The sequence below is a fragment of the Falco cherrug genome, chromosome 1 (genome assembly GCF_023634085.1).
Source record: "Falco cherrug isolate bFalChe1 chromosome 1, bFalChe1.pri, whole genome shotgun sequence".
NCBI lineage: Eukaryota > Metazoa > Chordata > Aves > Falconiformes > Falconidae > Falco > Falco cherrug.
The window spans coordinates 51,340,811-51,368,410 of NC_073697.1; the positions used below are offsets into that span (position 1 = coordinate 51,340,811).

General features: G+C 39.9%; 2 protein-coding genes across 4 annotated transcripts in view; one reads left to right on the forward strand and one right to left on the reverse strand.

Moving 5' to 3' along the window:
- Nucleotides 1-21,081, reverse strand: part of MAN2B2 (mannosidase alpha class 2B member 2) — a 31,280-nt gene extending 10,199 nt beyond the window's left edge. The window contains exons 1-9 of one of the 2 annotated variants that reach the window (XM_055713028.1): nt 20,922-21,081; nt 17,186-17,332; nt 13,471-13,576; nt 10,899-11,071; nt 9,546-9,661; nt 8,336-8,513; nt 5,000-5,198; nt 1,542-1,732; nt 494-680 (exon numbers count right to left, since the gene is read on the reverse strand). In XM_055713028.1, coding sequence (XP_055569003.1) covers nt 494-680; nt 1,542-1,732; nt 5,000-5,198; nt 8,336-8,513; nt 9,546-9,661; nt 10,899-11,071; nt 13,471-13,576; nt 17,186-17,332; nt 20,922-21,047 — 1,423 coding nt within the window. In that variant the 5' untranslated portion in view covers nt 21,048-21,081. The remainder of the gene's footprint in view (nt 1-493; nt 681-1,541; nt 1,733-4,999; nt 5,199-8,335; nt 8,514-9,545; nt 9,662-10,898; nt 11,072-13,470; nt 13,577-17,185; nt 17,333-20,921) is intronic. The other variant, XM_055713019.1, reaches the window with a different exon arrangement.
- Nucleotides 21,082-24,326: 3,245 nt separating this feature from the next.
- The window catches only part of PPP2R2C (protein phosphatase 2 regulatory subunit Bgamma), a 207,549-nt gene continuing 204,275 nt past the window's right edge, over nt 24,327-27,600 (forward strand). Inside the window, exons 1-2 of one of the 2 annotated variants that reach the window (XM_027814213.2) lie at nt 24,327-24,481; nt 24,678-24,758. In XM_027814213.2, coding sequence (XP_027670014.1) covers nt 24,466-24,481; nt 24,678-24,758 — 97 coding nt within the window. In that variant the 5' untranslated portion in view covers nt 24,327-24,465. Of the gene's footprint in view, nt 24,482-24,677; nt 24,759-27,600 lie in introns of those variants that run through there. The other variant, XM_027814228.2, reaches the window with a different exon arrangement.

Genomic DNA, 27,600 nt, shown 5'->3' on the forward strand with positions numbered 1-27,600 from the left:
CGGCACTGCTTATATTTGACAGTTTAAGAAGTTTCCAAAGGAAAGATAAAATGGAATGTACAGTCTTTAGAATAGATTCCTTGAAAAATATTTTACATTTTTTACACGAGCTGGCTGTACACTATAGCAAGAAAATTTCTTAACTGTGACTGTGCTTCTTACCACATAATCTTGTGTCGTACAGTAAGGTTAGTTTAGTAATTACCCTGATCAGCACCTCTTCCTGCCCTCCGTTTTACATTTGAGGTCTGAATCTGGGAGCCAGGTCTAATACATGCACTAGGGTAGGGTTCTGCCTAACATCACTTTAAAGAGAGCTCATGCATTCATCTAAGTTTGCCTCAGGTCGGGAAGGTCTCATAAGGCAAACAAGATTTTCCAGCCGTGGTACACAGAACTCGGGTGGTACATAGGTATGTTGACTGTTTCGGAGGAAAACATGAGAGCTTTCATAAGTTAGCCTGAAAACTGGAAAGGCTGTGGTAAAAAGTACCTGGTATTCCTGAGTCTTCAACGTAAACAGAAGCATAGACCTCTCCGTTCTTCTTTGCATTGTTCATGTCAAAGATTATGGAAGCCATTAGCTTTTTTACGTTGAACATTCCATACATCAAGTTATTCATGTACATGTCCTTCACCTTGGGAGACTCTGTGCCTGTTATACCATCATGGTGCTGGACCTTACGTTTAAAAGTAGTTTGAAAGGTCACAATGCAACAGGATAACAATTTCAGGTTTGCACTTCTATTAACATGGTTCACTAACCTTCAGACATACAACTTAAAATAATAAGGTATTATAGCTGTATTTAGAGATTCACATTTTGCCTATTCCAAATTCCTATATATAGAATGAAATGGTCAAAGATGAGATGCACACAGACTTCCCCCTATATATATTCCTCTTTTAATATTTACACACTACTAAAATTTACATGCTCAATAGAAAGAAACAACCCCCACCAAGTTACCAAAACCAAGACTGCAGCGAAAATACTGCAACAAGGCAAGTTTTTCACTTCCTACTACGATCTGGTCAATAACTTAACTGACAAAATGTTTATTACTAGCAAGAGCACTAAGGCCTGTAAATGGTTAATGGCATGAGGCTGATCACTTAGCTGCTGAATTTTGAACAAACAAATCTGTCCTTCCTCTTCTAACTTTCAAAAGTAGAGATTATCAGTATTTTTCAGTTCAGCTTTTGTTTAGTTTTTTTATTTTCAAAAGCCATTTTGTAAACAGAAGAACTAACATTAAGAAAAGGAATTTCATATGCAAAGAAAACACATACTCTTTCAACAGCTGAAAAAACATTTGTCAGTAACCATGCCTTCAATGTATGGCTAGGGGGCTGAAGTCATGCTTCAAGACAGTTTTTTGCAAAATTGCTTTATTTTTACTTATGGCTTGCTAAAGGGGAAAGTTATTTCTAAAAACATAAAAGCAACATTGAGACACTCCAGCTGAAATGCTTAAGCAAAGCTTTATCTTTGGGCAATAAACATTTTCATTCAAATTCAAAAATAAATCAATCCTTACCTCTGAAACTGCCCATCTAAGGCTCTGAAGTTGCTTTAAGGCTTCACATTTGCAAATAGAACTTGCTGGGTGTTTCTGGACATACTGTGTGAAAAAGGACTCTCCAGCATAAAGCAGTGAACTTGCTCTCCTTGCAATTCCTTTCAAGGTGCTCCGGGAGGTATAAAACCCAGTCCATGCTTGAAATGGCTCTGTTAAAGAGTTGAACTGATCCAATGCATGTCAAAACACCATGTCAGTTATCACATATTTGTTATTTATTAGACTACTGTAGAACTTCTTACATGAAACCTGCTGTGGGTTTACACACCAGCCATCAAATGGAATAGTCATAAGCCCAACAAAGAAACACAGCCATGGAAGTGCCCTTTGGAAAACTACTCTCCTTCCTACAGGCCTAGTAACACGAGTGTTGATACAAAGCTGTTATCAATAAGTTAACCTGTGCTTGCAGAAATTTATTCTTTGTGCATCCGCACAAAACAACTGTAAAAGTTTCACAGAGGATATTTTATTGATTATTAATGAAGTTAATTATAACCCTTGATTACCGCTTGATAGATGCTCGCTATATATCTCCCTTTTAGTCAGCGGGGCTTATAGGAAATTTCATTTCCTCAAAATGGAGTAGAAACAGTGATGTGGTAACATGACTTCGAACCACATCAAAAGATGCCCTCAAGTGGTCAGTCGAAAGTATTTCAACAGTTAACTAGTGCTAGTATGTTCTGGTAGCCTACAGAGTAAACTAGGAAAACAAATACTTGTTTTTAAAATCTCCAAATCTATACTTAGTGTGGGGTTCGTTTGTTTTGGAGTTGTTTTTTGTTGTTTTTTTTTTTTTAAATACACCACTGATAGTTTTTCCAGAGAGAAGCTGCAGAAAGTGCTTTCTAAAGTACATATATGCAACCATAACAACCTGCTATCAGCCCAGGATCAAAGGCAACAATTAGAAAATGGGATCCTTTGCTCAAAAACTCCAGGACAAATCATTTTTGGCTTGAAAAATACTAGAAGTTCAAACAGAATGAATTCCATTTCAGTTTTCAAGGTTACAAGCAGAGGAGTCACACATGCATCCTAGTAGAATACAAAGAATGTAGAGTAGAAAAAGGAAATACTTATCTGGGACTTAAAACTTGAGTTTCCAAGGTATATGTCAGAAGTGACACTAAGCCCAATAAGCGACTCATAATAAAATGGCACAGAAAGAATGAGAGAGGATTAATCATCAAGAAGCAAAACAGTATGTGGGAGAAAGTGCAGTCAAATCTATACCGGAATGGCAAGGCTCATAAGCCGTTTGGGGAAGAAATTGCATCTATGTGTGGGCACCCATGTAGAACACTAAAGGTGCTGCTATTATGCAAGCTAATAGCAATTGACTACTGCCTGAAAATTATGCCAAAAGATACAAGTAGGAGCCCAGATGTAAAAGGATATTAGCAGTTAGAACTGGCAATGCATTTATCACCAAGACAGATATGACACGATCCCTAGAGGGAGGTAAGTGAGCCAGGGATCAGTCCACGCAATGATTCACAGGAAGCAATGGTTATTTTTATTCATTGAAAAGTTAACAGACAAGTTACAGAATAGTCTTGAGATATACCTCCCCAGTGCCAAAAAATGTGATGAAGTAGTGGTAGCTACAATTATACAGAAAGGTATTTTAATGATACCAATGATATTTTAATAATAATCCAGGCAGTGACAAAAATTAGTGAGTTTAGAAACTGAGAAGTTAGCTGTCTCTTCTCTGCATACTTTGATATGAGGCCCCAAAGGGTAAATTTACCGGGGAAAAGGATTAAAGGGATGTTGGGTAGGGTATGCCCTCTTTCATATCTTTCCAGTACTTTTCAGCTCTACTTGAAAACCTAAGGTAGTGCAGCACATAAGAAGCAAGCAAGTAACAAGCAGCTGCAATGAATTTGTGTCACATCATGCTATGACATTTCAGAAAACAAATGGTATTTTTACTTTCGAGACTTCAGTTACAGATCAATCCCCCCCCGCCCCCCCACCCCGAACTGTTTTATTTAATGAAAAAGACAAGACTTTCACCACAAGACTTTCTCCTCCAGGAGACTTTAGGGGTTCATCTACGTCGTTCAGATCAGGAACATACTCTGAAGTGAAGATCTACCAGACATCCTTGCCTAGAATGCTTTGCTTTACATAAAAGACTGGTGTGGGAGCTCACGAACTGGATTCCTGATAATGTGTAACAAGCACTATGGGCATTCAGTCCATACAACAAGATTATATTCAGTTTTCCTGGAACTACGTAGTCGACATCAAATCCTCAGCAGTAGCTCTTTCACTTTGACCGTTCCTATTCCACTGTGCTAACAAAGAGCTTTCAGATTGTCCTGGTCCCTTGGTTACCCGCCTTACTTCTCCTTTAGATATTCCTAGCTTTCTCCATGTCTCGCTTCCCACCTCTGCTCTAAATTTATGCATAATCCATTTCTTTTAAACAGTAACAATGGGACACTGCTCTATTTGGCCATGCATCCTCTGTTTCTAGGTATCTTCCAATTTATCAGTTTCCTTTCAGTTCGCTGGATCTAGAGGACTGCGAACTTACTACGGCTCATTTTTGGGGAAGAGGAGGAGAGATATAACATGCAGGTCAAATACTGTAGAATTCCTAAGAGACTACGGGTTGTTTGTGCATGCTAATATGTGGAAGGCAGGGAAAAGAACTAATTCCAAGTCAGATGTCCAAACATGAAACAAATGATCAAAATCTGTATTTGAAGTAGAACGGGTCCTAGGATCTCTGCTTTAGAACATTCCGACAGGACCCCTCCAATGTCAAGAGAGACTTCTTGCATTAGTTATGTTGGTACGCCTCTGCGAAGCACCTTTACTATCACTGCTGTCTACTAACTAGTTTGTGGTGTGTTACATACTTTGCAGTCTTCTTTTTCTTTATCCACCCACTCAAATACCCTACTGAATTTCAGCCTGGTGTCCTAGGCCTCCAGGTTTATCTCATTGGTCACTGTTTTCATTGTTAATAGAACCTGATTACTGTATTATCTATCCAGTTCTTCAGGTCATTAAAAAATTTTGGATGGCATTAACTCATAAATATACCTTGTGCTTAACTTTCCTTTGCACTCAATTGTTACTCATAGACAGCAAGACAAAAACCTCAAGTTAGATTTCTTGCCAAGTTTGCCTTTTTCTACACTCTTCTTTCAGTCTCTTCCCTCCACCCATTGCTTCCTACAGTCCCAAAGAAATATTCCAACCACTGCTCTACCATCTTCCTTATACCACTATGTTGGGCTCAACTTGTCTATTTGATGACACCTGGTAGTGTAAATAGATGTTATAAGGAGAAGAAGGTTTTCCTCTTTGTCATTTTCTCAATTTCCTTTAATTAAAATTTTAAATACATACATTTGAGGCAGACAATATGCAGTTGTAAATGTAATTACCTGTTGAATATGGCAGAAAGTCTTGAGAGTCCCGAATTTCCCATGTAAGATTTCTGCTATAAACTGCCTTGAAATAATCACCAACTGTGGCATACTGGACAGTCACTCCAAACTCACTAGAATGCTTGTTAATATAATCCAACAACAGGTCCATGTTGGAGTACTGAACAGATGCATTAAAGAACTGTTTGTCACAGCCCTGAAATTTCAAAAACAGAACAGTCAAATGACTTCGGGTCACATAATTTAGAAGGATTTTTTTTTTAATTAAAGTGGTATTTCTTTTGATCTTGACTGCCCATATAAAAGTTATTTGTCACAAAAATGTCAAGAGTGGGTAGCGTTACTCACACATATCAGCTGATAACCAGCCAGCATTACAGATAGGGACAAGTGTGTTGACACACCATATTTTGCAAGAGCATGAGATTTTGTGGTAGAAACTGGAAAATGCATGCACACGTGCCTGGAAAGATGACCTTTGTTTCTTTTCAGACTGCATTTCTCCCACTTACAGGGAGTTATAAGGAAGTTCTTATTTCCTGCTCTTAAGAATGCTTACAGCTTTAGGAAGTACTAAGGTCATGATGTGAAACAAAACAATCTGGACAGAGATCCCTAAGGTTCAAATGTCACACAATGTGTTGCTGATCCCCTGTCGTGACAGTAGACTGTAGTACTTCTGGTGCCCACCCACCCAGTTAAGCGGGGTGATACACTGTGTATTAAAGCCTCTTTCTTTCTGAGCATGCTTGCACAAAGACATCCTGAAAGCATCTCAACACAGACTGTTTGCACACGCAAACATTCAAAAATGCATAACCAAGCACAGATTTGTTCAAGAACAGTGGCTGAACAGGAAAACTAATTAGCCATGGCACCACATGTATTCCTCAGTTACTGGCATTACAGTATAGGCATTGGTCTGAAGCATAATAACATGCTAAGAAACCTCCTCCACATAAAGAGGCCAACCCTGACACCAGCTTAATGCAGCCTCATCTTCACATCTCTGTGCTTGAGATAGAAAGCACTGCACAAGAAGTCAACACTTTGCTGTGGAGGCCACATAAAATCCTGATCTCATTTTCAAAATAAAAACGCTCTCAGCAATTTGTCTTCAAAACTTAGCAGATGTTTTGAAGAAATGGCCAGTTTTCTTGGCAATCCACCCCAAACCTCATCTGATGAGCTCAACGAGTTTAACCTGATAAGCTGAAATTCAACTCATGAAGCAGCTGAATCTGATGAGTTCGACGGAAGTCAAAGGCAAATAATCTCCCTTCTCTTTCCCAGATGAGAAGGCCACCCCCTACCTTTCTTCATTTACTATATGTTTCCAGTAAGGTCACATCAAGTAAGGTCACTGTTGCATCCTTCATGAATCCCAGTGCACCTGCCTGCCCCTCAGACCTACCAGGGTAAGTCACTGATCAGAAACGTGGAAATTCTACTTCCAAAACAGAAAAGTTCTTCTGAGATACTAAAAAATCTTCTCCATGCATATAACAGAAATTGGAAAACAACTTCAAACTGGAATGAGCTACTAAAACATATCAAATACTGAAAATCCTGGCAGTTAGTGCAAACCAGACTTCCTAAGGTTGCTTCCAATTAAATTTGTGGGGAAGATTTGTGGGGAAGAAGTAATATGTTTACCAATCAAGAGTATTTCACATTTATAGAGCACTACTTTCAACTCATGATCTAAGAAGACTCCCTCATAAAAAGTAGACACTTTGCACTACAGAAGGGGATATGCTGGGCTTATAGACTCTGCTCACAGTGACACAGAACACAGCAGCTGAGGATTAGTGTAGCTCTGTAGAAAAAAGGATATCCAGGAGAATCTGCTGTAGTTAGTTATCATGTTCACTCACTATCTGAACAAAACTTTTCACAGGAATGCTATACATTACTGTACAGATATTTCAACCACACAGGCCAAAAAAAATCTCAAGGATCTGTTTCAGCCCTTGAGAAAATACATCTGCTGCTATGGCCTCTACAGGTGGGTTTGAACTTTTATACTGCCCCGTAGCCCAACGCCTACTCCTGTACAACTAAGTGCTTCAGATCATAAATGAACACTTGGTTGTCCATATAACTCATCACAAGTGCCAATAGTCTCGATGTGAGATCTGAGTTTAAGTGGGAAGGTATTACCTGATTTTTTAATTGAAGGAATAAAAATAAATATCCAAGTACTCCAAAGTATTTGTAATCATGAAAAAACAGCTAAAATTAGCTACAGAGATATAGAATCATAGTATATCTTTGTTTAAAGCTCCTTATCACAAGCACACAAATCAGGAAGTCAAAGACTGAAATTTTCTTACATTACTGCAAAACTGCAGGTTTGTATCTAGACATTTGGAATTTATTTGTACTATTTGAAACTCCCTCCCCATTCCAGCATAACTTTTTCTATAGCACTGTTGGATTATATATAGTAGTGTTTTATACACATATATATATGTATAGTATTATGCCCTGCTTCTTCCCTCACCCCCTATAAAAAAAAACCCCAAACAATAAAAGTAACAGCATCACAAACACAGAAGAACAAATCAGTGACTCAAAGCTGCATCAGTCAGAAAATGTTTGTTCTCTTTGCAACAACAGACATGAATAGCCAACTTAAGAACACACATCTCCCTTTAATATTGTGAGAACTACAGCATCCATCAGAATTAAAAAACCAGACTGTACCTTCAGTTTAGGCAAAGTTATTCCTTCCTAAAGACTTAAAAATAAGGAGAGCATATTAGTGCTATGTCTACATGTACGATGTAATTAATGCAGCAAATTGCTGAAAAAAGTGCTTGGATCACCAAGCTGGGATATGAGATATGCTTATGTTTCTAACTAAAATACAAAGACTTTAAAAGAAAATTATTGCATACCAGTTAGAAAAGATCTCATCTACCTAATGGGTAATACGTTTTTTTGTAACGCTATGATTTTTGTTAACATACAGTTATGTTGTGCTAAACAGTTATGTAAAGAGATCGTTTAACTAGACAAAACAAGGAAAGAAAAAAGGAAACAATATCGCAACATACAGTTTTGCAAAAGGTTATCTTTACTATTTTGTCACATTTCATATTAAGAAGTGCAGAAAACTTGGTAGGCAGCTTGCAGACTGTACAAAGAAGTCCTAGTCTTTAAAAATCTTTACTAATCAGACATTTGGACCCTACTCGGAACACTTCAATGTCACGTGGCTTGTATCTATGTTTTTGCAGTACACACTGTAGCAAAGTACCATCTACTTACTGTTCATACCCTAGGTGTACTTGCCACTTCTAAAGCGAATGCTGATCATGCACTTACCCATGGCCACAAAATATCACTTGTTTGGAACCAGGCTGCTCTCTCCTTAATGTTTGCCACCATGGTTTGTGCATACAGATGGATGTTGGTATCTGTAACAGGGAGACTCATGTTTGGATAAACACCATCTTTTGGTGGATCTGGGAAAGCTGCAATTCCATTCCAATAAAATCCTGACCTAAGTAGAAGGAGAAAGCAATAGGCTATAAACAGGATTTATTCAACTGGGAAAAATACATCAAAAGGTGCGGGAATAAAATACAGAAGCACAGGGAATAAGAAGCAAAAAACCCCCAGTTTATATTCATTGCTAGTATTTAGGTTTATTGTTTATTTGGGAGTGGAGGTAGGGGTAAGGCTGTCCGGTTTTTGCTTTGCACTGTGCAACTTTCCAAGTCCCTGCTGATTGTTGGCATAGAACAAAAAAAATCACAGGACAAACCAGCAAGTTTTGTAACAATGATGTTCACTCAAGTAGACTTAGTTTACAAAGAGTATTTTAGTGGATAAGCCAATGAGCAAAATAAAGTTTTCAAAAGCTCTCAGATTTTTTCACAAAGTAAATGGAAAAATTTAGTTGATTTAGTTTATACAGATATAATACACACAATTGCAGCTCAATATAATGCTGAAAATCTCCCACAGAAAATCAATTAGCAACAGCCAAGTCCATCCTGAGCTTCCTGGAGTTTTTAAATCTTAACTTTCCAGGCAAAGAAACAAAACCTAGTCCTGCTTTGGAAATTTTCTGTTTATAGCAATTGATTTGTTTCCCATTTTTATTCTATATTTTTTTGATAGGGACTGACATGATATACATACAAACATACATATATACATATATATATATATATATATATGTAGATGAAAGCCATACCTGTGTTCCAACCCTCCTGATGCTAGAAAACTTTATTTTTAAAGTCTGTCAATATTTTCAAGTGTTTTTAATGCCTGTCAGTAGTAAGTGTCACTTTAAAGCATTCAGTTGTTCGGTACTGAACAAACTTCATGCATTATGGTTGGGTAGCTGGGGGTGTTCAATAATCCTGACTTATATTTACAGAGTCTAGACATCTCCTTGACCTACCATAGGTCAAGAGATAGCAGTAGAATAGTGTTGAAAGAAAATAGTCAAAGGAAATGCTTAAACTCCAACATATAAATTCTCAAAAGCGATCAGTATTTCTGCCTGTTTAGGAAACCTTCAGACCTGTTTGAAAAAGGTATGTGTGATGGGGTGCAGTAACTGTACTGATCCATAACATGGGTGAAGATCTCCTGTCTTTCAGATAAGGAAGGAGAGCCCTGCCATACGAACTGAAGCTTCTGGAAAATAAAAAAGGCAAGAAACTGTTACCCTTGATGACAAGCAGAGAAATCCCATCATTAAAACTTAGAGATTTCAGAGCGTCCACCTTCCCTTCTACCACTTCTAATACTTCAAGTGCTTTTACTTAAGACCAGCCAACGGTACCCCAAGCAAGATCACATACTATATATAGGAGACTACAGTGTTGCCTTTATTTAGATTGATGGAGGAGAGGACACAGCACACTGACACCATACCGCTGAAATCCAGATGTACGTCTTGCTTATCACACGTGTTACATCTTGTTTCAGTGGAAGCTGAACACCTATAAAGCTAGGAAAGATCCAGATGTAGTCTGGATTGCAATGTAGTCAGTGGGAATCAATGTTTAATTCACTGGAACAGAATTTTTACAGTTTTGGAAGCCTCGAGACTGTCACGTGCCAGAAAAAAAATATCAGATTGGAAAGATTGTCAAAAGCTCATGAAAGATTTTAGCAGAAAGCAAGCATCACAATTCACTGCAAACATAAGGTGGTAGGTCCAGGCTTCAGCAACTTCAACAGGAATCCTGTTGTCTTTTTCAGAGATGCTTGAGTTTCACCCAAGATACATAAAAACTGCATAATGCCCAGCACATACTAGTGAAAGACCCTTATTTACACATAATCTAGTGTGTAAAACTGATGACAGATCAGGATCCAACATTGTGATACAAAAAGACAGACGCTTACTGTGTGTGTGACACTGTGTGACAGAAGACAGAACATAAAGCAAAAAAACTGAATTCAGCAAAAACATGATTAGCTGCCACTCTAAGTGACCTAGTATTATCAATTTTATAGGCACAAATAAATGTTCCAAGCATGACAACCACCATGCCCAAACATATACACTACGTTTCACAACAGTCTATATAAACCCCAACATACTAAGATTTTGTCAGGGGAAGCTGAAATGCATTCTGGATGCCTCCAGTTCAAACTCTCCTAATTCAATGCCCACTTAGCCTTGCCCAACTGCTCACATTTTGTGTCTTCTTCAGGCTACACTATATTTTATCCTTGACCAGAAGTCATGAAGACATTACTTGACCATGTTACACAATATATTTCACCATTACCACATGCAAGCAGCATGTCACTTTTAGAGAAGAAATATGTAGATTTTCTTGCACAGATCAGAGAAATGCTTATCTTAATGTCATGGTTTAGATTACTGTAAGTAGAGGCTGGCAGTGGGATTCATTTTTACCTTGTTTTTCTGCATGTCAGCCTTCAGATCATAATCAATCCGAGAAATAAGATGAGCATTAAAACCAGCCAGAGCAAAAACAGTTGATGTTGTAGCTGAAGCTCCAAAAGGATCAACATGCCAAGAAAACTGAGGCCTGATCCCAAAAGTTTCATACAAAAATCCATGGCCTTCTGCAAAGCAAAATTTCTTCACGTTAGGAATGCTTTTGTAAGGTCATTTTATAAATTTAATAGGCATATAGTATTACAGATAAGCACTTAAAGGATAGATCTTTGTCTCTGTTTTCCATAGTATTTAAAGTTCCAGGAATTTAATGATTCACAGCAGAAAGTTTCACACTGACAATATTTATTTTGCTATGCCAAATATAACTTACTAACATCATAAAAGATGGATAACAAAAAGGAATTATGATCAGAGACAAGCCTGAGAAAAAGAACTTAGATACAGATTAGGTTAAGGCTAATAACCAGGTTGAAGTCTGCATGAAAACAAGCTGGAGTTGAGTTTGTTTATGTTTGCTCAAATCATACCACCCATTCTCAGAAAATTTCAGTCTCATATCAAGGACAAAGGGACAGCGAAGACAACCAGTAAACAAAACTAACATGGTCCTCAATGGTAAAAAAAGAAAAACCCCAAAGGTTAATAGCAATCTTGATAAAAAACGTTATGTACAACCAATGTTATTAATTTTGTATCGAAATGAGTTTCAGAACAAGAAACTCCCAAACTAGAAAGACCAGACAATATAGAATAAACTCAGACAAATGATTTAAAAAAACCTAAACCAATCAAGTAAGCAGTAGATTTTATTCAGTACTCCAGTACATCACACCAGGATCCTCATAATCAGAATAAATAAATAATTAATGAAATAATTTCAGACCTTAATTTCATAGTTTTGGAATTGTGCTCAGAACTATTTGAAAATACAGCCGTATCTTCCCCATTTTGGACTAACTCTATTCCATGTTTTAATATCATGTTTGAAGAACTGAGGTTGCAAGGCATTCTCATTTCACTTCATCTTTCCTGTGGTTAATGTCTTCTTTAGTGAAAATATTCACAAGATGTTTAACTCTTCTGACTAAAGCACATTTTAGGCATAGTTTGCTAGGCTCTTCTAAAACACAGCTGGCTGGACAGGCAGGAGAAGACACAAAATGTAGACCGCAAATGTCTGCATTGGCTTTCTCTTCTGAAGATGAACTCCACACACAATGCAAGGATACATTTGTTTGTTTGTTTGTAACTCAAACGGAGAAGAGTGCTTTCAGGAAAAATAAATGGGAATTTTACAATATATTACTATTTTTGTTCCTGCTGAATAAATTACCAAACTTCAATTTTCTTTTTTCTAAAAAATTATGGTTATACACAGAATGAGATATTAAATGAGGAATAATATTTTTCACAGCTATCTGCAATGAAATAGAAAACTGCATTTGCATTTAACGAAAGGACTCTTCAGTCAGTATTGGTATTTTCCTTGGAGAAGTCCTAGGTTTGGTGTACTAAGCCCATACTACGTTTAAACACAGGAGTCAAATGAGAAAAAAATATACTCATCCTCTCTCTTCCTCTTGGCCAGAGCATGACATGGTGACTCACTGAGATGCAAAAGCAGCTGCTATCCCTGCACTCCTGATAAACACTGACAAGCAAGGAAGAAGGCTAGCAGTGCTGCACAGTCAGATTCAGCAAATGATAAAAGTGTTTTCTGACCCTTCACTCTCCCATGTAGAAAGCTGCCCAGAGTGTAGCCCTGAAATGGGCAGGGTTTACACCAGCTATGACAGACAGCTGGGGCTAATACATCCCCTGCCACCCCACAAAAGCATGCTACTCCCTCATGACTTATTGTAGGCATCAATAGCACAGTGGTGGCATGATTTATCTGGTTTCCTTTTTCATTAACCAGATTGAGATAAACCTAAATACTAAAAGACTCTTTAAACCATCAGATGGAGAGGTGTAACATACAAATCGCTGGAAGCAGAAGCTAGAAGACTAAAATGGGAAATGGTGCATCTCTTGGGAAATAAGCCCCTATTTCTAAGAGGCTGATGATCATCATTACAAATGGGGGTTTCTTCATCAAGCAGGTCTTTCAATTAAGTTCAATTGACCTCAGTGACATTTTATGGCCCATGTTCTGCAGAAGAATTTGCTTACACAATACAACCTCCCCACACTCTAAATTGCTACCAGGTATTTTCTTCCAGAGTATTTCATACCCTCAATTTCACTGTAACTATCTTCTCGAGAGGTTAAGCTCTCAAACACACACCCCAAGAAAGGCCTCTGCTCCAAAGGAGTTTATAACTGACATCAATTAAACTGCAAGCCAGCTTTCAGTAACCCTTCTGCTTAATGAAGAACTGTTCTATTCCTTTTTTTTAAAGCAAAGATTTTTATACAGATAAACCAATCTGCAAAGAGATGCTTTAATCAGTTTTTAAAGAGTAAGAAAATAATAGCAGTCTCGGGGTGGAGAAATGAAAAGCAAACAAACCCCTCAAGGTAATAACAAGGAAAAATAAAAGTTAAATGCAAATATGCATACCCGTCAACTGTAAAATCTGATCATCAAGTAGTGTCACGGCTTCATCATGCATCACTTGCCCTCCAATGACAAATTCCAGTTGTCCCTCCTGAAGCAACTTATGGACCTATGATATCGCAATTAAGACAAAGAACATAAACATCATTTCAGCCTTATCCAAAAAGGCTGCAAATTCATTTCAGATCACAGCACACTACCTAGACACAACACTTGTCAAGAAGGCATTCAGGACAAAAGTGGGATAAAAGGCTGTCTGTACTAAGTGCTACTGAAAGGAGATGCAGGGGAAGAAAAAAAGCATACTAACACACTGCACAGTGCATTGGTTTACCCAGCTTACACTGAAACCAGGTAGCAGGCACAAAGGATGCACTGCTAGGCAGACTCTGACCTTCTGGTGTTTCTCAGTAGGGCTGTTACCACGCCTTTATACTACCTAAACACTAACTTGTCCCCATACACTGCACTGGCAGCAGCCTAGGATCCTGCCTCAAGGCAACTAAAGCTGGAGGATTATAACAGAAGATACAAGATACTAGTACTTCTCCAAAAGTCTTCCTCCTGCTGCATCTGTCTTGGCTTAGGGAAGGCACTGGGTGGCTGGATGAGAGAGCAATATGCAACTCCATGCAAGCAGCGATGGAACCCCATGCAAGTAGCCATGGCCAGGCTCCCTGGGTTTCCTTCAGTCTACCACCCCCGTTAACAGCTTGGAAACAGAGTTCTGTGGGATCCAGGAGGGAGACAGAGTGTGCCATCACACCGTGGCCACAAACATATCACTTCTACTCTGCATGTATTTACTTTGCCTTCAGAGCACAGACAGGTTGCTCAGCCTGTGAGAGACAGAATACTTTATTAAGAAATATTTATTCCACATGTAGCAGGTTTGCTTGGTTGATAAACCCACTGCTATACTTCATTTCTGGTCTCTTTTTCCTAGTTTAAAAACTGTCAGTATATTAAGACCTGTTCAACTGTTCAAGGTTTTTCTGTTTGTTTGTTTGTTTTTTTTTAATTTCAATCACTAGAAACAAGAAGTATGCTGACAAGTAAAATTTTCAGCAAATGTGCATGATGAAGCAGGGGGCAGTGTTTGGAGGGACGATGTAATAGTCTGTGTCCCTTTCTAGAAGTGTTAGGGAGTCTTCTGTTTTTATTATAGTTGCTTCACTAGCTGGCACTTCAAAGATACCTCAAACTTCCAACAATGAAAGTTCAAATAAATACATATTTTAATATCCACCTTTTTTTTTTATATATATATATATATCTGTCATGTAGGATGCCAATTCCAGAGCTATTATGTTTATTACCCCAGGAACCTGCAGTGTCTGCTCAGATACGATGCCAGATTGTCAATTTTGATTAGAATCATTTCTCTCGTTCACAATGTTGTGAAAACGCTTCAGGGCTCAGCATTCCTAAATTAGTTCCAGCCAACTGTGGTGACTGATTAGCATGCTGGGAGACCAGATAACTGATATCTGGTGTCAGCACAGAACTGGTCCTGACCTACATGAAAAGCATCTGTGGCTATTATTCCCCATTTGGATGGATGTTCAAATGATAACTCTGATTCAAACTTTGGGCCATGGAGATGTTTTTTTAATGCAAGTTTCATGTAACCACTGGAAGTCTGAAAACACAAGAAAAATAATCCAAGTGATTTAAATAATATCCAATCCTAGAAAAAAAAGAAAACAGTATCTGCAATGACAAGCACTTTTGCTAACCAGAACAGGGCAAAAGGAAGGAGAAACAGAGGAAACAGATGCAGCAGTACTTAGAAGCAGCAGGCTGCTATCGTAGAAGAACATATCTGTGGTCCTTGGGACAATTACTACTATCCTTACATGAACTCACCCCTACAAACCAGATAGAAGTGGCCACACATCTTTTTTTCCCCCTAGTTAAAACACCCAGACATCAAGCCAGGGTAAGGTGATAGGAATGGTTCACACAAGAAATGCACTGAGAACTAGGAGGTTCATATCTGGCTGAGTACTGCTGCAATACATTTCACTCTCATCTGAACTGTAAAATCAGCTTCAGTACTTAGGCTGCACTTTTTACTAGTTTTTAATTCTATTGCCCTAATCCAAAGCAGACATTCCAAAAGAAACTAAATCCTGTATTCCAAGCAAAAAAAAAAAAAAAAAAAAAAAAGGGGGAAAATTAAAACCAGAGAGCTTGTACTACAGAAAATCATTCATGCTAGAGTTCAAGTGAAAAAAAGCAGGACAGTAATGAGAGTGACCTAATTTCAAGGCCCAACTTGCTAACATTAAAATGTGTCACTTAACAGCAAGCATCATAGCTCTTAAATATTACTATAGATTCAATGTTTCACATACAGGTTTAAGAGGAATGTGGTTTTAATAATTTCAGTTTTCAGAGATGCAACTATAAAGTAACTAGAAAACTGACTAAAAACACCTGAAAGCAACAATTATCAGTAATTAGGCTAGGAAATTAAAGGCTGAATTGTAAGTAGTAGTTTTGCACTACTGAGGTCAAATGTGATACACATTTACTCTTCTGGATTCCACAGAACAGCAAGAATAGATACCAGAAACAGACCTTTACTTTATACTTGGGTTATAACAGCATAACATATTTGAAATAAGACCAACTTACCTTAGAAAGTTACTCTTAGTACTTAGAAGAGTACTCTTCTGTCCCTGCACAAAGTAGTTCCTATGCTATTTTCTTTAATTCCCCAATCCCAGACTTACAGTACAGTTCTCTAATTAAAAACAGTCAAGAAAATTGTCCTGCACAGGCAAGTATGGGCAAAGTACCCACACAAAAACACTGAACTGCCCATACACAGCAAAATCTCTCATACACAGATCAGCTGCACACAGGCTGTAAGCTGTTATTTAAATACTGAACATTACAGAAAATTCAGAATTTAGTGAAGGACTAGGTTAAAAATAAACATACAAGAGGTGTCTTTTTTCACATGTTGCTGTTAACATCTAGTACTTTAAACAAACCGGAATGTAAAGTACAGCAAGTAGTATGCTACTGCTGGGTGGACCCTGGTAACAGAACAGATCATGGAGTTCTGTGTGAGTATTATGGGAAGCCACACTTGTATACCCTCTAGTTTTAAGGTCCAAAACTTAAACATCTTGCAGTGCAATGTAACACATGACCAGCTGCTAGGCTGCCAGCCCAGCCGTTGATTTCAGGATGTTTACTTCATGCCAGAGAAGCAGTGACAAATAAAACTTCACATCTTTACCAGGAAAAACACACTGCTGTTGAATCTTTAGTCACCTCTTTGCTGCATTATCCTTGTTTACAAAGAGCAGGTTTTTGAGCAGTACTTTACTGGAAAGAAAAGAAGTTCCTCTCGTGAGCAGTGTTAGGCTTCAGATGTTTAACAGATACTGGTGCAGCCTCTTTCAGAATCACCCACGTTATACTAGCATGCCCCCAAATAACAAAGTGACCAATGAAATGAGAACTGTGAAGTGTAAAGAGTGTGCAGTGCAAAGGTTACTACCTCCTACCGCTCTAATCTATAGCTGGGGTTTTAACCTCTTGTAACTGCCTTCAGAATTAAAAGTCCTTCACCAGATTCAGAGACAGCTTACACAAGATCTGGGTAAAAAGCAAATGGTGAAATCCTTTGCCCCTCCTTGTCCCCTGAAAAGAGCGTGCACGCTTTGTTAACAGAAAGCATGGCTCTAGTGCAACTTACCTGCTGCTTGTGCATATCCGTGGCTACTGAATCCCACCAGAGTCGAAAGAATTCCTGCTCCACAGCAATAAATTTGCGCTGCCTTCCTTTTGTTAGCTCTTCTACAACAGATGTGTAGACATTTGCTGCATAAGCATGCATACTTTCCTGAAAAAAGAGAGGAAAAAAAAGTAGAAAACAAACTATTTTGCCACTGTTAAACAGGCTGTTCTGAACACTCACTGGGCTTCAAAAGAGATAGATCAAAAATGTCATATTTGAACACTCAGAACAACAAAGTTCTATCTCGTTATGTACAGCCTGTGGGCCATTCTGCTTCAAAATACATCCTCTGACTGGGGACCTGACTAGATCAAGGCGTGGCTCCCCCCAAGATCAGCAGGCAACAATACACACTTTCTTTTTGATGTACTGGGAACAGCTTACCCTGTCTTCATCCTTCCCTTACATGAACAGTGCCATGAATATAAGACTTAGCACCAACACAGTTAAAAAACCCACATGCACACTTTATTCTTCCATTTCTGCTCTTCTTTTGATGACCTAAACTACCAGAATTGTTTCTTCAGAGCAAGTACGACTGTGCTATGGGTGTGCATTGCCAGTGTAATGCAGTGATACATATACTGTAAATTATACTATTACTGCCTTAGAAGCTTCAGTCATGAAAAATAACTCCATCTGGCTTGATGTTTTAGGATAGAGTAAAACCTAACTGGCAAAGGACTCTTAGAATGAGCTGACATAGAATCACCCAGTGTGAGAATTTATGCATCTACGCTGTCTATGTTGTTCCTAATGCGACATGTATTCCAGAATAAGGCCTATGGATTTTTATTGGAATGCAAACATGATAGCTGTATCAGTCAAATAACCTATCACACTGTTATATCCTATGATATGGTATCAAATTAACAACGTTAATTTTGAAGTTGTGCACATGAAGATATTTTATGTACACTTATCCCTGCCAGAACTTCTGCTGTCCAGATCCAGTCTTCTAGCCTTTACTTCATTTCAAAGTGATACAGAATGTCTAAAGACAACAGCAGAGGTCCTAGGATTTCCAGTACTGTCTGTGTTTTTTGTAACAAAGTTATCTGCCTGTTATAGCAATTATTATTATATATATATATTTATAACACATGTAATTTTTAACACTAAGCATAACACTTTTCTACTTAAACTACTGGTACTTGCTTAAGAACACACACCACAAGACGTACACATACATCTTGAAGTAATTGACACATAAATCTCTCACCCACATAAAAACTGATGGGCATGATATGTAAATATGAATCCATATTATTAATTTAAGCAAGTTCCCTATATGAAAATCACATTTTGAAATAAGGGGATTATGTGATCCAAATCAGAATGAACTTTTTCTAACCCTTTGCTTTCTACAACTGAAATACTGCTATCTTTGTAAAAATGCTAAAGTGTGATTAGAAAAGGGAAAACGTCTGAGTGTAGGAGTAACGGCTCAAAATACTGTAGTGCTTATGCAAATAATTACTTGTTCAACGATTTCTCAATCAGTTCTTAAGTTTTTTTTAAAATCAAGATTATTATTAGATGTTTAATTCAATATGAAATTTTAACTAAGGGAATGGCTTTTAAGTTTTATTAATACTCAACAGTGACACACAAATGACCGCTAAGGAGTTTTCATTTTTGACTGGCAATTGGCTACAAACAATACATCCTAAAATCCAAGTACATGTACAATGATTACAGCATCAGGTTCAACTTTAGTTCTTAATAGCGGAGTACATTAGATTTTAAGAGCTGAACAAGGACTTTTCAAATTTAATACAATATTAAAATATTCTGTGTAGTAACTCATTGAAAATAATTTGTTGAGGTATTTTGGACATTAAGGCAAGACACTCTATATTCTGACTCAAACTATGCTGGAGCTAAGCAGTAAGATATTACCCAATCCTACAAATTTTATAAACCCCACTCATCTGGGTGGGAATTGAAAATAATTGTTCTCATAAACCAGGACACTTGCAAGCAACAGTAATAACTTTCTTTCCAATTCATATCCTCTATCAGTTAATGAGATAATGAGTAATGAAACAATAAGCAGTAAGCCAGTATAAATAAACCAGGCAAGATTTTACTTATTTAAATATAGATTTTAAACTTCTAGCATGATGTAAAAATTGTTTTGTATTGCATTCTAGACAATGGTGAGGTGTCTTTCACAGTTACGGCAAGGTATGTCAGTGAGATGCCACATCTCACGTAAGTTATGGTACCACTATTATCAAATTGCAACAGATAGCTTGCTTTGAAAGGAAAAAAATGAAAGTTTTATTGTACATCCAATGCTGGAATTCTCCATCAATACTGCAATTTCTGGCATGCAATGAAGATTGCTGTTCTGATATCATAAATAAAACACATATTTTTCACATTATACATGGAGAAATGAAACACTAAATACATGTTGTCAGTCATGAGTGAAACCTATTAACTAAGCAAACCAAAAATGTAAAATTGGTTGGGATCCCATTAGTATTCCAGAGAGTTACCTCCAGGTTTCACTTTACTACAGAGCATTTGAAATGATCCACAGGTAACCTCTGTGGTTTTTGACTAAAGGAATTGCTAATGCTTGTGATTTAATAGCAGAGGAACCGAGGCTTCAAGCAATTGCATCTTCTTAAAAAAAAAAAAAAAAAAAAAGGGAGAGAGAAATAAATTATGTGTTTCATTTCTCTCAGAGGAGATTTTCTACCACTAACTGACCGGAACAAAAATTCTTTTCATGTTCCCTTATGCAATTTAAGTAGGAGTTTGGAGTATTAAGAGTAATTCACTAATCTTTCCTAAAAAGGGAGGACAAAACACATGCACAGCACAAATGCCTTGGTGAACCATTAGCTCTTTTTTATTAGTTAAACATCTGATGCAACTTCACTCTAGCAAGTGAAGCACCCATAGCATCTTTCACAGGAATGCAAGAAATTAATACTAATGAAGATGAATTCAGCATTTTGACTAACAAATATAAAAGGTATTAATGCCCCACCTGATTTATTTTACTCTGCATCTCAGGTATTTAGTAAAAATTACTTTGTTACTCCACTTCTGTGGCACTAGAACGAGACTCCAACCCCACCCCAACTATGGAGGCCCTGGTATCCTGCTCTCATCTCGAAGAAAAAACAGGAAGTTTTCCTGGAGTTTTGGTTTAGTAAGAGAAACAGAAAGACCGTGAAAACCTGCCACATAATCCAAGCACACCATGAAACAGATTGAAGATTTTCCTCTGAAAAAAAAAGAAAAAAAAAATAATCCATCAGGAGCATCCTGCAGAACACAGGTGCATGCAAACCCAAAATTCATGGGCACAGCTCCTAAGCTAACCCTGCTTGCTCCAAACGAGCGTCAGGATTCCAAAACACCCGGTGATGGAGCACATTCCCGGACAGACTCAGGGCAGGAGATGCACCTTACAAGGATTTATACGATCCTTTGCAAGCGGGTGGGTGTTAGGACAGAGGCAGGTAGACATCCTACTACCAGCGGTCCACGGCTCCGGGTAGTTTTGCAAGCTTGTAGGCGCCCAGGGAGCTGAGCTGCGGCCGGGCAGCGGGAGAGGCTCAGCCCCCAGCCGACAAGCCCACCCGTACCCCGGCAGCCCACCGGGCCGCCCCGGGGAGAAGCCGGCCGCGCCGTATGCACCCCGGCCAACCTCGCTCCGAAGGGGCCCCACCTGCACCGTGTAAACCCAGCCGACGTCCATGTGGCTGTGGGCGACCACGAAGGCCCGCAGCTCGGCCCGGCCGCGGGCTGCCGGGAGGAGGCTGGGGAGCAGCAGCAGGAGCAGCGGGGGACGCATGGCGGCTCCCCACCGCGCTTCCGCCTCCCGCCGCCCGGCACCGCCTCCCGGCGTCAGGCTCGCCTCTCGAGAGCAGCTGCTTTGTAAAAAAAAAAAAAAAACCAAAAAACCGCCATAGCAGTTTTCTTTTACGTGAGAGGATTTTGAGGCACGAGGGCGTGACTTCGTGTTAGCCCCGGGCTGCTCTGCGGCTATTTGAGGTCCCTGCAGCCGGGTGCAAGAGCCAGTTAAAGCCGCAGCCCCTGGGTAGTCCTGATGGCTCTCGTTGGTAAGCCTGGGGCTGGTTTTCTTACAAAACTAGGCTGATCAGAGAGATGTTGAGTACTACACCTTGGACAGCTATAAATATTTTTTTTTTGAGGAAATTCTTTTGAGTGGAATGCTAGTTCTTTATTTCAGGGTATAATAGTTCATGATGGATTATTGTCTGTGTCTTTGAAGTGGTAGCACGATTAATTCTTATTTATGCGGTTGACCTTCTGGTTCCATTTAAATGGGTTTTATCACTTGTTTTACTGCTGCTAGCAAGAGGTGGACCCTGTGCTGAGAACTGAAAATGCATACTCTTCTGTCTGCATAAAGTCCTAGTGAAAAGGAAAAAAAAATCCAACCTTAATTAAAAATTGTTGTAGGGTAATGTATCCTCAGAAGTTTTGTCTGCAGTTGCACCAATTTCTGCCCTATATATCACTGTGATATTGAAAGCCAAACCAGATTAAACTATTTTTTAAAACTTTCTCTTTAAAATACACACAGACTTTAAAATTACTACCTTGCTGAAGTTCTAGCTTGTGTAAATTTCATGCTCTTAACAACCTTGCAATCCTGAAATGGCAAAACGTATCATGCCAATTTCTTAGCTCATTTCTGACAATGCAAATGTAAAGGACATCAGATGCAGATGGTACCTGCTCCTACTTTGAAGTTTGTTGATTTAGCATTACTAGTTTCCAAGCCTAGTTAAACCAGTTATCTCTCTGAAGGAAACAATCACAAATAGCTTAAGGGTGTCCATCTACAGACTTACATTGGTAAAAGGCAGATGCATACTGGACTAGCTGGCACTTGGGTGCAAATTAACCCATCTCAATATTTAAGATACCTGTAGAAACAGATCACACACACTAAATGCAATTTGCATCCGTCCCCTCATTTTAGAAAGAAAAAAAAAGCGTGATGCATTACATGCCAAACTCGATGAATTTTTTAACATATAAAGCTTGTAAATACTTGAAGTCCAGAATGAAAAATGCTATGCAAGTCAGTAATCTTGAGTTGAGCAGCATAAAATTGCTACCTTTCATAAAAATTAAATCTAATCTGAATGGATTCCCCCACAACAGGGCCCTTGTTCACTAATTAATACGGTAGACTGAAGTTTTCTCCAAAAAGCAGAGGCAAACACTGGAATGCTAAGGTTAATTTTATTTATGATAATACCTTGTCATGAAGAGCAATCAAGGTCTGTAGGTAATTTGTAGGGGGAATTACTATCACTGTAAGCAGCTGGATGAAGCTTTACTTTAATACAGCTCTATGATATTCTTTTTTTCCTCAAATCATCAGCTTAAACCTTTTCAGTTCCAAGAAAGCTAATGCACATCCAGTGAACATATGGCTTGGAGATATATATACACACACTGTCTAAATGAACTGGTGTTCTTTTACCTCAGAAGGCATTACGGTCTTTGTAATTTAGGTGAAGTTCCCAGGAAACTGGAAGTGTCGGTGTTCTGCTTTTTTTATAAAAGTAGCAGAGAATGTTTGCAGAATATTACTCCCATTTTAAACCTATTGCCTTCTGAAAGTGTAATTGTCCTCCTTATTCTTTCACAAAGGCCACAGTGTGACACTGTCGTGGACGCAGTGGAGAATATAAATATTTGAACAGAATATTTTTATTAGGAAAAATTGAATCAAACTGCCCACAGTTCACACACCTAAAGGCATCAGGAGGGTTTTCACTTGCTGTAAAAAGAGATGAATCAATCAAGTAGAATTTATGCTGAAATAACGCTTCCCCACCATTTATATATCATTTCACAAACAGCAAAAAGCTAGGTGGAGGAGCCAGTGTAAATGTGCCATGACAGCTGCCTACATTGGTGTTTTATCCTCTTGTTGGCTCCTAATCTCTTAGTATAGCTTGATTATAGTCTTCCTGTATTATTTCTTAAGCTTTTCTCATTTGCCCATACAAAGTGTGTTTGCTCTGACACGAGCTGTGCTATACGTGGGTCTCTGACACTGTTCACCTCAAAAAGACAGAAGATGTAGGCGGGATGCTGCCAGCTATAAGCTAAGCAGTCACAATTCTGTTAAATTAACTATCAAGAAAGCCAGCTGGTGAACAGAACAATTAATGTACCTTTGTATTTCCCTGCTGTCATATTTTTGGGGTAGATGTCTGTAAGAATAAAGGCATTGATTAATGTAAATTTGTTCTAGCTCTTTCAGTGTTTTAAAATTTGCCATTCCTCTCAACGTTTTCCAGTGGAGGCAAAGATCCCGGCAGAGGACACCTCAACTTACTCAGTAACAGGTTTGCTTTCCTACTTACCTGTCATGGACACTGTAGAGACAGTTTGTGGATCCATGGACCAGATGAAACCCACTTTTCAGCCTTGCAGTGATTTCAGCAAATATAAACCTGACAATTTACATCGTATTTGCAGCCTTTATCCCTACGATAGCCTATACAGCCTAGGGATGGTAGGAGAACTGAGGTGACTGTTGTGAGGAAAACGCAGCTGCCAGTGCTTGGTGTGGCAAGCCAGGGGAGGCTGTAGGGACACCAGCGTGGGTGACACTGGAGATGACTTGGTGTGAGGCGTTCTCCAGGGGCTGCGTGCTGCAGCTGGGGATATGGCCCCAGTGTGCCAGGCAAAGAGCTGTGGAGGGACGGGGGCACGCGGTGGGGAGCTCATGACTGAAGTTGGCCCAACAACGGGCAGCATCCTCTACTGCGGGCCGCGGCGGGAGGCCGGGGGGAAGGCCAGGCTGTGGCGTCGCGTTCCACCGCCGCCGAGGCTGGGGTTCGCCTCAGGCAGCGCGGCCACCCGGCCCCGCGGCGCCCCGCTGGGGGCGGCCCGGCCGGCACCCCCCGAGCCCCGCCGCCGTGCCGGGCCGTGCCGGGCCGTGCCGGGGCCGCGGCGCCGCCTCACACCTGTTGGGGCCGCGGCAGGGCCGGCGGTGCCGGGCGCGGCGGGTCCTGGCGAGGCTGCGCCGCCTCCGCCGGGAGCTCCGGGCGGAGCCTTCCCTCCTTCCCGTCCTCCCTCCCCCGGCTCCCTGAGCGCCCCGAGGCAGCGCTGCGCCGCCCGCTCCGCTGGGAGAAGGAGGAGGCGCCCCGAGCTACCGGCGCTGGGAGCAAAGCAAATAACAGTTCAGAGCACTGGGCGCCTTTCGGAGGGCAACACCCATGTCCCATAAGCAGGGTATCTGGAAACGCTCTCGTTTTCCCGGCGCGCCCTGGTCCCTTCTCATCTCTCCGTTCCCTCCTCTGCCCCTTCCATCTCTCCTCCGGTTCTGCCTTTCTCCTCCGCCACCCTCCTTCCCTTCTGCCTCCCTTAGCCCTCTCCTCCCCGCCGGCCCTGGGTGCCCGGGCTGACTGTGCCTTTCCTCTCCGCGCAGCTGGCGGCCCCCCAGGCGAGAGCGCGGTGGACTGGTGCCTCTACCAGCTCAATGGAGCAGCCGAGTTTGAGGTCTCTGAAGGTGAGTACAGGGGTGCTGAGGTGGGGCGCGTCTCCTCGACCACTGCCCCGTCCGGCAGAGTGTGGAGGAACGTGGCTCGCTGGTGGGAGAGGCAGTGACACAACGCAGCAGCCACCTGGGACCGTGAGGTAGCAAAGATGGGGTGTGGGCCCAAGGCGTGAGGGCAGGTGGGCTGGCAGGGAGAGACCACTGACAGTATGCATGTGCTGGGCCTCGTGTAAGTGTCTTGGCTGGTTTGGTTTTGTTTTATGGGGAGGATTTAGGTTTTCCAGCTAGCGGCCTAAGTGACGTAAGTTATCTTGGCCTTGGCGTCAGTGGCTACTGGTGTGAGGGAGGCCGTGTGGTACCTGCTGGGAAGTTTTCTGGCCCTTCCCCGCCCCCCCACCCCCCCACCCCCAACTTTGGAAAGAGAGGTAGCCTGGAAAGTTTTATTTTTTAATATTCTGTGATCAGAAAAGGAACAGCCTTTGGGTGCCAGGGCAAGAAAGTCTTCCCTCCACCTCTGAACTGTGTAAGATTTTGAACACAAAGAGTTTTTAAACTTGGGTGCCAGCCTATATTTTCCAGTATGCCAGATGCATGGTGTGCAGTCTCTGTGAGTGTACTTCAGTGCCTGATTTCAGTGAGCTAAGTGGAGCTGGGACCTCATCTCGATATTCTGGTTTGTTGGTGTTAGGTGCTTCTCAGGCAAGCACCTTTACTATTTGTAAGGGCTTAAAATGTATCAGAAGTTCAGCTGGACTGACAAACTTTGCAGGGCTAAGGAAACTGACACGCTCTAACAGATCGGCTTCAGGTAAAACATTAGGGAAGGCCTTTCAGCAGTGAAGCCGTAGGGTAGGTAGACAACGAACTCTCACTCACTTGGGGTATTTAAGGCTTGTTTCACAAACATAGGTTGAAGTAATAAAGCTACAGATCTTGCCTTGGGGCAGGTAGACAGACTACTTGTTTGGGGTTTCTTTTAACTTTATTATCTGTGATTCTGTGGGGTGTTATGCTTTGTGTTGTGTTTTGTGTTTTACTGTTTGTAGAAGTGATTTAAACCCCGGTGTACTAATAATAAGCTATGGCTTGATCAAGGGTTTGGGCTAAGTTTATCCCCTCCACACAATTATTCCACCGTGGTTTATATTTCAAGGTATACTTAACAGTGTGTGTAATTACACAACACACACTTGCATACTGAAGCATTTCTGAAAATGTGTTGTGATTTTGTGCCTGCATGATTTTTTTTTTTTTTTTGGGGTGAAGCTACAATACCAAACCAGATGTGATGACGATAGGTGGGGGTGGAAATTACATCCGTGTGAGGGAGTGTAATGAGTGAGTGACAGCATTTCTTAGGCATCATAGAATGTTGAAAACAAGCTTTAGGTTGGCACTTGTGTTCCTTTATAGAATATACTTTTTAACCTTATTTGTTGGGGTAAACACCCAGCAGGTTTAGCACTGCTTTGAGACTACGACGTTTTCTTCTCAGCAGGTGTTTTATTCCTTTGATTTATTGGGACATCTTTTGTCACATGACATAATTTTTTAAGTTAGTTAGCTAATCCAGGCTTCAGTTCTTTTTGAACTGGCAATTTATGGATGCTCAGTTTTACTCCATGACTTAAACGGGTGTCTTAGGTGTTTTCTTCACTCAGCATGAGAATATGTGAAATTCAGAGGCTAGGAACAGGCTGAAGTAGTGTAATTTGGTTACATGAGCTATAGAATCAAATTAATCTGCAGGTAGTAAACCCTGTTTATGTTAATAGGATTATATATAAATATGACATGTATTTTCCAGAATATGTGTTGTCTTTTAACAAACACAGCAATACAATTAGCATGCTTTGCAGAAGTGGAAAGCAAGAAAGGACTACTGTGGCAGGTGGTTTACCTCTTTTGCACGCCAGTGTTGTGGATGAAGTCTAAACCTTTTCCTTTGTGGAAGTTTGCCTCCAAAATAACTTAAATTACACAGAGCCAAACAGAATCCTTAGCTTAAAATGAATTGTTCCTATGACTTCAATGCAGAGGTTTTTTTTCTATGCTTATCCCAGTTCTTTTTACTTTTCAAAAAGGCTAAATCTGTTGTGATTGCAGCTGCATTAGTTAGGATCACCTAACCAATGGACAGAAGGACTAACTAATCTATATTCAATACTGTTGTGTTTTTACATACGTATATATTCATATAGACAAACATTTACATATTAATAATCTTGTTTAATGAGTCCTCTGGGCACTCTTTTGTTGCTTTTGCTATTGAATGCATGCAATGGCCCTGTGGTGCTCTGTCAGTTAGACTTCAAAATTGTGTTCTGCAACATTTCTGTCTTAGAGTAGGAAAGAAAATTATTCTTTTTTCCAAAAATAGATGTGTTAGATGAAAAACATTCATTTACATAACAGAAAAGCTAAATTGCATATTTCAAATGCAAGGAAAAATAGAGCATAGTAAGTAAAACCTCACAATCAAAGCCAAGATAATCATATTTGATTTAGTCTTGCTGCCTTGAAACAAAACCCTATTTCAAATATTGCTACTTCTATAATTAACGTCTAAGTGCAAAATATATTTTATTCATGCTAAAGATCTCAAAGCACTTTGCTCACATTAAGTGCAGCCTCACAAAAGCTGTATGAAGAACAGTATTAGGGTATCCATTTACAGGCTGGCAAAGTGAAATACAAAAGTTAAGGAAGTGATTTTTATAGAAGCAGAATGTCAGCTATTAGGTAAGTATTTTGGACTTCTGAAAAGTCAAATCTGCAGTTTTCCCAGGCTATCTAGTGGACTGTTAACAGGACTACTTATTCCAGACACTTTGCTTTAAGTTCCAAATCACAT